The sequence below is a fragment of the Schizosaccharomyces cryophilus genome, assembly GCF_000004155.1.
Source record: "Schizosaccharomyces cryophilus OY26 unplaced genomic scaffold supercont4.5, whole genome shotgun sequence".
In the NCBI taxonomy this organism is placed as follows: Eukaryota; Fungi; Ascomycota; class Schizosaccharomycetes; order Schizosaccharomycetales; family Schizosaccharomycetaceae; genus Schizosaccharomyces; species Schizosaccharomyces cryophilus.
In genome coordinates this window covers 419,388-430,010 of record NW_013185628.1, presented here as the reverse complement: position 1 = coordinate 430,010, position 10,623 = coordinate 419,388, and the positions used below count along the sequence as shown (strand labels likewise).

The 10,623-nt window shown below is 40.5% G+C and overlaps 5 protein-coding genes across 5 annotated transcripts; 3 read left to right on the top strand and 2 right to left on the bottom strand.

Annotated features, from left to right (window-relative positions):
* Positions 1–25: 25 nt before the first annotated feature.
* SPOG_00699 (F1-ATPase beta subunit Atp2) lies at positions 26–2,014 on the top strand. The gene has a single exon (XM_013168874.1). The coding sequence runs from the start codon at positions 108–110 to the stop codon at positions 1,680–1,682; it is 1,575 nt and encodes a 524-aa protein (XP_013024328.1). The 5' UTR covers positions 26–107; the 3' UTR covers positions 1,683–2,014.
* Positions 1,809–4,358, bottom strand: SPOG_00700 (coproporphyrinogen III oxidase). The gene has a single exon (XM_013168875.1). The coding sequence runs from the start codon at positions 3,962–3,964 to the stop codon at positions 3,023–3,025; it is 942 nt and encodes a 313-aa protein (XP_013024329.1). The 5' UTR covers positions 3,965–4,358; the 3' UTR covers positions 1,809–3,022.
* On the top strand, positions 2,117–2,681 carry SPOG_05156 (uncharacterized protein). Its single transcript, XM_013169154.1, has 2 exons — positions 2,117–2,394; positions 2,447–2,681. Exons 1-2 carry the CDS (start codon positions 2,219–2,221, stop codon positions 2,514–2,516), a joined length of 246 nt encoding a protein of 81 aa, XP_013024608.1. The 5' UTR covers positions 2,117–2,218; the 3' UTR covers positions 2,517–2,681.
* Positions 4,359–4,937: 579 nt separating the features above from the next.
* SPOG_00701 (two-component GAP Byr4) lies at positions 4,938–7,464 on the top strand. The gene has a single exon (XM_013168876.1). The coding sequence runs from the start codon at positions 5,341–5,343 to the stop codon at positions 7,300–7,302; it is 1,962 nt and encodes a 653-aa protein (XP_013024330.1). The 5' UTR covers positions 4,938–5,340; the 3' UTR covers positions 7,303–7,464.
* On the bottom strand, positions 7,345–9,950 carry SPOG_00702 (RNA-binding protein Seb1). Its single transcript, XM_013168877.1, has 4 exons — positions 9,423–9,950; positions 8,322–9,198; positions 8,066–8,274; positions 7,345–8,012 (listed from the first exon to the last, which is right to left on the bottom strand). Exons 1-4 carry the CDS (start codon positions 9,777–9,779, stop codon positions 7,569–7,571), a joined length of 1,887 nt encoding a protein of 628 aa, XP_013024331.1. The 5' UTR covers positions 9,780–9,950; the 3' UTR covers positions 7,345–7,568.
* Positions 9,951–10,623: the final 673 nt, after the last annotated feature.

The following is a 10,623-nucleotide window of genomic DNA, read 5'->3' as shown; positions in this document are numbered from 1 at the left end:
GTATTTTTTATGTAAGTGTTGGTTACGGACATAGGACCATATGGCTTGTTACATGGATTATAAACTCACCCTTCGCACACGATCGGAAGAAACCTACCGCTTACAAGATGCTGAAGAAACAGGCGCTTAGCGGACTTCGCCAGTTTTCTTTAGCAACAAAATCCCCCTTTGTTACGAACAGATTACAAAACTCTAAAAAATCATGGCTAAATGCCGCAAAATTTGCAAGCCTTAGATGTGCTTCTACGGAAGCCGCTAGGAAGAACAAGGGTACCATTAAACAAGTTATCGGTGCCGTTGTTGACTGTCATTTTGAAAATTCTGAATCTTTACCTAGTATTTTGACCGCTTTGGAGGTGAATATGGCCGACAAGCGTGTTGTATTGGAAGTTGCCCAACACGTCGGTGAAAACACCGTCCGTACTATTGCTATGGATGGTACTGAGGGTTTGGTACGTGGTACCGATGTTATTGATACCGGTGCTCCCATTAGTGTTCCCGTCGGTCCTGGTACTTTAGGTCGTATCATGAACGTCATTGGTGAGCCTGTCGATGAACGTGGCCCCATCGATGCTGTCAAATACTCCCCTATTCATGCTGATGCTCCTTCTTTCGCAGATCAATCTACTACTCCCGAAGTTTTGGAAACCGGTATTAAAGTCGTCGATTTGCTTGCCCCTTATGCCCGTGGTGGTAAAATTGGTCTTTTCGGTGGTGCCGGTGTCGGTAAGACTGTTTTTATTCAAGAGTTGATCAACAACATTGCTAAGGCTCATGGTGGTTACTCTGTTTTCTGCGGTGTTGGTGAACGTACCCGTGAGGGTAATGACTTGTACCACGAAATGCAGGAAACCGGTGTCATCAAATTGGGAGGCGACTCCAAGGCTGCTCTTGTCTTCGGTCAAATGAATGAACCCCCAGGTGCTCGTGCCCGTGTTGCTTTGACTGGTTTGACTGTCGCCGAATATTTCCGTGACGTTGAAGGCCAAGATGTCTTGTTTTTCATTGATAACATTTTCCGTTTCACTCAAGCCGGTTCTGAGGTATCTGCCTTGCTTGGTCGTATCCCCTCTGCTGTCGGTTACCAACCCACATTGTCCACTGATATGGGTGCTATGCAAGAGCGTATTACCACTACCAAGAAAGGTTCCATTACTTCCGTCCAAGCTGTTTATGTCCCAGCTGATGACTTGACCGATCCTGCTCCTGCTACTACCTTCGCTCACTTGGATGCTACTACTGTCTTGTCCCGTGGTATTTCTGAGCTTGGTATCTACCCTGCCGTTGATCCTCTTGACTCCAAGTCTCGTATGATGGATCCCCGTGTTATTGGTGAGGGACACTACAAGCTTGCTGGTGATGTCCAACAAATGCTTCAAGAATACAAGTCTTTGCAGGATATCATTGCTATTCTTGGTATGGACGAATTGTCTGAAGCTGACAAGTTGACTGTTGAACGTGCTCGTAAAATTCAGCGTTTCATGTCTCAACCCTTCGCTGTCGCTGAAGTCTTTACTGGTATCGAGGGACGCTTGGTTTCTTTGAAGGATACGATTCGTTCCTTCACTGAAATTGTTGAGGGTAAGCACGACTCCTTGCCCGAATCTGCTTTCTATATGGTTGGCTCCATTGACGATGCCATTAAGAAGGCTGAGAAGATTGCCCAAGAGCTTAAGGAGTAAACAAACGTGGAATAAATTTTAAAAGTGTTCCACTTGTATGTTTATTATGCTTATGTCTACGCTCATTTAACAACTAGGCATATCGTGATATGTCCTTCTTGATCAAATTAATTAACTAACGTCTGATGACATTCTATCTTTTTAACAGATATCTGACTTTGATTTTACTTTTTACTATCCTTCCTCTTCTCATCAGCAGCAGACAGTTATAATGCTTTTTTCTCTGATATATGTAGTATTCAAAAATGATACTTGTTTTCAGAGGATTCTGGTTTAGTAGCGTGCTAGTAATATTAAACGTAGTGAGTGATTCAAGTATCGCTTTGAATGAACGTAGATAGTAACTTTCTGCTATTGTTCGTAATGTAAGAACAGATAAAGAACAGTATGAAAAACGAAAGTTTTGGTTGATTTATCTTGTAAGAAAACGTCAACGTGGCTTGCCTGGATGGGAAGTGAGTTACCACGTAATTAAGCCTATTGACTTACCTTTTCCACGTAAGCTCTTGTGACACTGTTTGAAAAAGAAACGCAAAATGGACAATACATTACGAGAATTTTTAGGAAATTCCAAAGAAGGAGAACGAGTTTTTGTTGAAGGGCTGGAAAACGACAAAAAAAAGGTCTGTCGGTTGAATGAGACAAACCAGTTGAGTTGCGTTGAACTTGGGGGTTTAGAGACCCAGTTATTTTCAACATTACAATCTTTAGGGTACTTGCTATAGAATAGCCGTTTCACACTTGAGCACTAACATAATATTCAGGTATATATGCACATTATCGGCGGACCCAAATCGGCCGCCTAGCTTTGAATGTAAAAAATTTATGGATTAAACCGTCTGTTTGCAACTGTTAAGAAGAAATGATTCTTACAGTATGTTTCGTCTCGTATCTCCCATCTCTCAGTTGGAATTAGCAAAGTTTACGACTTATAACTTTTCAATCCTTACGATTTATTCGATAGCATTCGATAAATAATATGTATGAGTGTCTTACGCCTTTGTTTTTTTTTCTTCTTTGAAACGTGTTTAAACCGACTGCCATTGAAGGGTTACAGGGTTATTTTTGTTGGAATAAAGTAATGTTTAGGAAAACCAGAAATAGCAGGATCAATACTTTTACAAACGAAAAATAAACCAGGAAGGCCGAGTTGATTAATCAAATTCATTAAAACAAACGCAAAAGTAGAATTATCCAAAATACAGGAAGATATATTAGGACAGAATATTAAACAAGCGAGAAGAACATAATGCCCATGCTAATGCCGAAGAAGTATGGGAAAGGTATGAAGAAAAATAAAACTATGGACAAAGAGTAAGTAGCACAGGAGAAAGCGATTCTTAAGCCCATTCAACGGGATTGTGGGTTGCCTCCAAAAGAGCTTTATGGCGCTCTTCCTTGGGCTCATAATTGTAGCGCCAAGAAGCGTGTAGAGGAAGTGTCATAAGGATGGATTCGACGCGGGGATTAGGAGCTTGAAGACCAAACCAAGTACCACGATCATACATAACGTTGAATTCCGTGTAATATCCACGGCGGATGAGCTGGAACTCTTTATCGGCTTCGGTAAATTCCATGTCCTTTCTTTTTTCCATGATAGGTATATAGGAAGGAAGAAAAGTGTAAGCACAATCTTTGACAAAAGCGAACAGATCTTTAGGGTCCTTTTCGGACAAGTCATCAAAGAAGATACCACCGATGCCGCGGGTTTCCTTTCTATGCTTAATGAGGAAATAATCGTCTGCCCACTTTTTGAAACGAGGATAGAAGGTTGGATCATGGCGGTCACAGGCATCTTTGTGCAACTTATGGAAATGCCTAGCATCGTCCTCAAATAGAACACTGGGAGTCAAGTCTGCACCTCCGCCGAACCACCAAATCTTTCTCCCATCGCTGTTAACTAGTTCAAAATAGCGGTAATTAAGATGAGTCGTAGGGGCCATAGGGTTGCTTGGGTGGATCACCATGCTAATACCCGCAGCAAAGAAGGGCAATTCTTTCGCACTGCGATCAATACCTTCATGGTTGGCTCTCATTCTTTGGACAGCATCTTGACTTAAAACCCCTTGGACAATACTGGTGTTAACACCACCCTTTTCAAAGACATTTCCTTCCTGGATCACACAAGAAATACCGTAACCGCCTTCGCCTTTGGTCCATCTGTCTTGGTAGAATTTTTGGCCATCAATGGCTTCGAGTCCAGCAACAATTTTTTGTTGGACATCGAGAATCAACTCTTCCATAAGTTTACCCGTAGGTTCGACCTGAATACGGCATGACATGTTGTTGACAGGAAAATGCAGTGAATCTATAGAAGAGCAGTATTTTAATTTCTCTTGTTTCTTCGTAGGTTTATAGACGGGATATTGATGCAAGTATTAGAAAAACAAGTCCTTAACTTTGTGACAGTCAAGTTGTTTCTGAATAATGTAAACGTGAACAGTCTTGTTCTATGCACTGGATTGGGACGCTTTATATACGAAAAAGAAGATCTGAAAAATCACCTTTTTTATATAAAATCGGACGACTTTTTCCCTTCGTAGCACCTTAGGATGGAGTACACCCAGCTTCCCTAAAGCTATTTTTCCTTGTCTTTGGTGGTCAGGTCTCCTTAGAGTTCCTACGCGTTCGTTAATAAACAAACACAAGGTATTCCAAAAGGAAAAAAACAAAAGTCTGAATGGTTTTAATCACAAACGTTGTATCTATGGATTTGCAGAGCGTAGTCTAAAGGATTCTTTTGAAGGTTTCTTGAAAGAGACCAGGTCTTTTAAACATAGAGGAATCTTGTTTTCCTTCTCTTGCAGATGATTTAAGAAACATGCAAGGCAAGGCTTCTCTCGTTAAAAACCCCGATTTCTACATAAGGAGAATCAGGAAGAGGCGATCATAACTTGTCGCTCGTACTTTAAGCTTTGACAAGACATTAATGGGTCCAGTGTAGTTTTATGAAATCGTCCAACGATGATGGCCTTGGTCGTTTCGGTTTCAAAGTTACATAGCTTACGGAATTATCTAATTATCTTTTTCATATAAATTCCTAATTCTCCTTCCTAACCCAACGTCTTTTAGATGGGTTCCTAGAAAATGAAAATCGTCCAAGTAGCATCTCAAAAAGTTATGGTTTCAAATTTCGAGAAAGAAGTTGAATCATTAATTTAGTTTCAAAGGATGTATTCCTTCCATGTTGACAACATCAGTCTAGTGCTTTGGTTACCTTGTTTGAATCCCTGCTTTGGATTCCTACGACATACCCTTTTCCACACCTTCTTAACACTTGAAGTAAGAGAAGCAGAAAAAAGAAAAAAAAAAGAAGAGACTACTTTCTGTTTATTGTTAAAAATTACAATTTCTTTCTAGTTATAAGGAAGACTTTTGGTAAGGATTTGCTTGTTGTTTTTCACCTAGTGCTTTCCTCTCATCTTTCCAATTTGACGACTGCTTTCTCGTCGCTTTCTTTTATTCGTTAGTTTATTGAATTCTCTACTTTTTCTATTCTGCAAATCTTTTCGTTTTGTCCTTAAATCCTATAGATCTTCCTAGAGTTTGTTTACGAACAGTTGGCATTCTATGTTTCATTAACCTTTCTCTGGCGATTAAATTCAAGCCACCTTTTAGAAACTAGTCTTCTCTCTATCCTACTCAAAGACAAATTTGAATGACTGAAATTGAGAGCTGGGACGATGATCCGGATTTTGCATCAGACGCTGACAACGTTAGCCTGTTTGCTCAGTCCATAGCTACCACCACCACAAGCGCTGACACTACTCCTGATGATGACTTTTCCTTCGAAAACTCTCTCGGTAGGCTCAACTCTCTTTCCCTCAACCCTTCTTCCAATTCTCCTTTACTTGACAAGTCGATGAATTCCAATGTTTGTCAGCTTCACGGTGACTCGAACCATAAAGGACGTGTCGACGAATATGAAGACGACTTTGATTTTTCCGAAGGGGAAACTAACTCAGAGTTTCAGACTGTTCGACCAAGTCATTTGTCTTCTGCAGACCAAAATCAAACCATCCGTGCTTCACATCCAACTACCATTCGACCTAGTATACATACCCTTGCACCCGAAAGTGACTATGAACCGCACGCAGATACTGCTGCCAGATCTTTTAATAGTTCTAATTCCGCTTTGTATGATGATTTTGATGATTTCTCGTCTTTTGAGAACGATTTAGAAATCGATCCCGATACCGATCTTGCTGAGATACTACAAAGGAAGAATAGAAATATCGATCCAAAATCCTCCTTTTCCAGTGTCGAACAATCATCTCTTCGAACCCCCTCTTCTGCTAGAGAAGAAGATGATTTTTGGGACGATTTTGAGCTTGATCCGACAGAAGAACCAGAAACTATTTTTCGTAAGAAAGCTCCCGAACTTAACACTGTTAATCCAAAGCATCCGTATATATCCTCCACCATTGCTTTCCATCCAAAGGTTCCCCAGGAGACCAGAGCTTATCCTTTATGCAAGGAGATTTTTCCTTCTCTTTCAAATGAACAAGCGCCATCTTCTAATCCCCCAAGTCCCTCAAAACAACACCCAAATTCCCCATCGAAGTATACTCAGAACGGCTTCCCTTATTCTCATGACACAATTCGAGCTTCTCACATCTCATCTTCTTCAAAGAAAGAAAATCCATCAAATTTTGCTACATGGACACCTTCCAGTTTGAAACAGGAAGCTCAGAATGCCCATAACTTTTACTTAGACATAGATGATTTAAAGTCGGCAGCAAAAACGAGTAAATACAGAACTCGTCCTAGACATGTGCGCAAGTATGGTGACGGGACAGAATTAGACGCATTGGAGGACTTACCTGTGAATTATGACTACGAAAATGGATACCAAGGTAAACTTACTTCTTCTGTGCCGAAACACTCACATAATTCTTCTATTCGCCCAAGCTCTACTCGTAGCAAGAGAAACGATAACTTGTTATCTAATATCACTAACATTCAGAAAAATGATTCCTATAACTATAAGGGCAATCGGAAAAATGCGGTTACTCCCTCAAAAGAAACGACTTTGGAAGCTCTATCTAATGACCAACTAAACGCTAAAACTATAAAATCTTTCCACAAAAAGAGAGAGCCTACTTTAATTAAAAACTTGAGCTCTCCGAAGACTCCTAAGTTGGTTGGTAAAATGCGATATAACCCTGCAAAACAATGTTGGGAAGGTAATGATCACGCTATAAAAGATTTTGATGCTCCTATATCTCCTTCAAAGCCGGCACTTATTTCAAACATTTCAGCTAGGAAAGGCATTCAAGTGGTGGGCGGCATGGTTTTTGATCCCACTAGATTTCGATGGATTAATAACGCTGAAGCTATAGATGAAGAACCAGACCCTTTTGCTGGGCTTGATGACTTAGACAATGAAGATTCTGTTTCGCAATCAGCGGACAACAGTAATGACAGTATTAACAAGTCTATGAACTCTCTTTTTTCTGACGCCGGTGAAATTTATGATGTCGGCCCAGAATTTGAGAAGAAACAATACACAGAAGAGAAGCTTTGGCGCAAATGGGTAGATGGCTGGTATTTGTCCACGAAAAGGAACAACTTGAAGCGGCTTTGGGAACTGTACAATATATTAAATGCTGAGCAGTAAACTTAATTTTTGGAAATATGCATTAGTTGACAGCATTTTTGTACCCAAGTTATTTTTTTCAATATTGTATATATAATATTAATTCGGTTAAATATATAATTACTCTGGTATCTGCTACTAAATTGAACGTAATTATTAAGCTCTAAGGTTGTAATACAAGACAATAAGTACTTATTTCTTATTAACAACGCTTGAACAATTGAACCGTAAAACCGATTATTAACCCATTTATTTTTCCATTAATTAATTAACCGCGAACCTTTACATTATTGTGGTTGCCAGGGAGGCTGTGTTGCATAACCTGATGCAGAAGAATAATTAGGATCATAGTAAGAAGAATAACCCGGGTTATATACATTACTAGGCATAGCACCGCCATTGTTCCAACCAGCAGAAGGATCAAAATGTCTTTCTCCTTGATGAGGTAAACCTCCACGGAAAGGCTTACGTCCCCGTAATCTGTCATCACGTCGTACAGAAAGGTCTTTACCACGTTTACTTATAGCTTTGGAACTAATACCTAACCCGATTTCAATGTCTGGTTCGTCAACAGCAACACCAGGAGTGATAGGAAGACCCCCAGTACCACCGTATTCAGCTGATACAAGCCACGTACGATCGGCATCAGTCAATAAGCGTATAGGAATTATACTCACTCCAGAGCTAAAATCAGAACATTCTCTGGGACCAAAACCAACACCCCATTTTGTCTATAATATAGTTAGCAAACGATCAGAGGAATAAACCCTAAGTTTATACATACGCGAATTGTAGTATCAGCAAAAGGCACATTCTCCATAGCAACTTGTGCTTTTTCGGCAGCTTCACGACGGAACATTTTAAGGAAACCATGTCTATAATTGTGATTCAAAATTAGACTTTGAACTGCACCGAAACGTTCAAACATAGACCGCAACACTGGCTCACGAACTGCTCGAGTAATGCCTCCAAGGAAAAGAGTACGACTAAAAACTGTACAATGGTTAGACTTTGGGAACGCAAAGAAAAATTTAACACACCTTTTATGGAATCAGGAGGAATGGTAATATCACGCTCTAACTTACGGGGCATGCCATCAGGGGTTGGCTTTGGCATACCATTAGCAGGCATAGCAGAAGGAATAGACATTTGTGAAGGACTAGGCGTACGACCAGCTCGTTTACTGCGAGGACTGGGACTACGAGACCTATGTAGAGGTTCCATAATTCCTGCTGAAGGGGCAGTAGCAGACAATGCAGCCGGAGGGCCTCCTTGAAAAGGAGCGTTATAAGAAGGAAAAGCAGCTTTAATAATAGTCTCAATTTGAGGAGCTGGGACGTTTTGAGAAGCCAAAACATTAATAAGATTTATTTTTTGAGATTCCGTATCAGAGGCAGGAGCTGCTGGGTTTGGTACCGTAGGCCCGCCTAACATTGAGGGAGGAATACCAGCCATAGGCTGGTACATAGGGGTAGGCATTGATGGAACCGGCTGAGGAGGTAGTGGGTTTAAAGGGGAAGTCGTAGCGGACGGAACAGGGCTAATGCTCGCTGCTGCTGCTGGGGCAGGATGGGATGCGGAGTCTTGGGCAGTTGGCGTGCCTGAAGCAGTAGAGGTTGATGAAGGTGCAGGGGCCTTCTGGGCAAAAGCAGCAAGTGCTTCTAGAATAGAAGCTGGGTCATTTGTTGAAGCACCTGCGGGTTGCGAAGGAGCAGAAGGTTCTGTAGTGGAGGTGGTTGCAGCTGCAGGATTTTCTACGTTCGCTTGCGCAGATGAAGCTGTAGTATCAGGTGTTGAAGTATTAGCCTGGTCAGAAGAGCCAATAGCCTGCCTGATTTTAGACCGAAGAGATTCTAATTTGTCTTGATGGAAAGTGGAAGCTTTTTCCCATATGTCACAAAGTTTTAAAATTTTAGGCTACAGGAAACGTTAGTAACATCCTTACAGCAGTAGAAAAAACAATAATAGCTAAAGATAATTGGTAAACGGGTTAATACAGCAATACTGACAAGTACTTTCTCTTCTAAACATATACAATTGAAGAGAAGCATACAAAATAGAACACAACACATTCTAAACCAAAAGGGGCCAGAGATTACCAACATAGCAGAACCTTATACCAATACCAACGCTACACATACCAAATGAGCAGAAGGGGCATGATGCATTGCATCAGCAACTAAGCTTTCAGTGACTTCAGCAGCTTTGCACCAACCACCACTAAAAGAAGCATCCACTGGAGATTCAAATGATTCATTATTCTTTTTAGCGCCATCCTGAAAGCTACGTACGATGGAATCTAGGATATACAAGGCGCCTAACTTATGGGTACTGGGAGCGCGTTTCGCATACTTATACACACTAGTAATGAACTGAGCATTTTCTCCAACATTTTCCATTGCCAAATTCGTTAATTTTAAAATTTTCGAACCAGATATGCCTGTTTTAGAGTGTTCTAGGGATTCTAAAATCCCTTCAAACTCTGAATTTCCTGACATTCTTCTTCTACTTTGTAAAAAAGCTCCAGATGGAAATTTTTCTAAAAAGACAAAAGAATGCTTTACTTGGATAAATTTATATATAGAAATACAAAGATATGAGCAACTTTGAAGCTTCTTAATTCCAGTTGTGGTGTTATGCTAAGGACAAAGTACTCCCTACCAATACTGCAGAAATATAGGTCATACTGGTAGCTATCAAAGAGGCAAACTCGCCCTGAGGAAGGGTAATGCAGCTTAGAGACTCACAAGATAAAATTTTTCAAAGGTTTAAATATTAAATCTCAGATAATAAAATTGAATAAAACATTTTTATAAATTTACTTTTATGCTTGCTATACTTTTGCAAACAAGCATTCATAGAGAGCGGCAACTAACCAACCAATGATTGACCTTCTAGTATTTTCCAGGGTAAGGGTTCTACGCAGCAAAAAGGTATATATACTGGCCCTAATACTTCATGTTCAGTATTCTCTCTTTGCCTTTTGGCTTAGATCAAGTGTAGTATCTGTTCTTTTCAGTTTAATCGCTGAAATCGCCTCACTGAGGTGTTTCCGATTAATCTTGTTTTTGGTCCATGCTGGAAAGCCTCTGGCTTGCTATGTTTTCCGGCACCGGTGTCCTTGCTATTGCACTACCGGCAAGAGACGCCGAATCATCTTTTGTTGACAAATTTGTGATTCATGGATTTGACAACAAATGTTGGTTCGTTCAAATGTGACATACATAGTATTTTTGATTGAAAGAATGGTGAGATGTTTGAGGATCTGGAGCTTGTCTTGAAGGATAAGAGCAAGGTTGAGTCAGTGCATGATATGTATTGCAGATATTTTCAGGGAATGTC

Excerpts from the sequence above, each read along its gene's own strand:
- SPOG_00699 (XM_013168874.1), top strand. The coding sequence starts at position 108 with ATGCTGAAGAAACAGGCGCTTAGCGGACTTCGCCAGTTTTCTTTAGCA.
- SPOG_05156 (XM_013169154.1), top strand. The coding sequence starts at position 2,219 with ATGGACAATACATTACGAGAATTTTTAGGAAATTCCAAAGAAGGAGAA. Across the intron at positions 2,395-2,446 it reads TCAACATTACAATCTTTAGG|GTATATATGCACATTATCGG; the intron begins GTACTTGCTATA and ends CATAATATTCAG.
- SPOG_00700 (XM_013168875.1), bottom strand. The coding sequence starts at position 3,964 with ATGTCATGCCGTATTCAGGTCGAACCTACGGGTAAACTTATGGAAGAG.
- SPOG_00701 (XM_013168876.1), top strand. The coding sequence starts at position 5,341 with ATGACTGAAATTGAGAGCTGGGACGATGATCCGGATTTTGCATCAGAC.
- SPOG_00702 (XM_013168877.1), bottom strand. The coding sequence starts at position 9,779 with ATGTCAGGAAATTCAGAGTTTGAAGGGATTTTAGAATCCCTAGAACAC. Across the intron at positions 9,199-9,422 it reads ATGCCCCTTCTGCTCATTTG|CCTAAAATTTTAAAACTTTG; the intron begins GTATGTGTAGCG and ends CGTTTCCTGTAG. Across the intron at positions 8,013-8,065 it reads TTGCTGATACTACAATTCGC|ACAAAATGGGGTGTTGGTTT; the intron begins GTATGTATAAAC and ends ACTATATTATAG.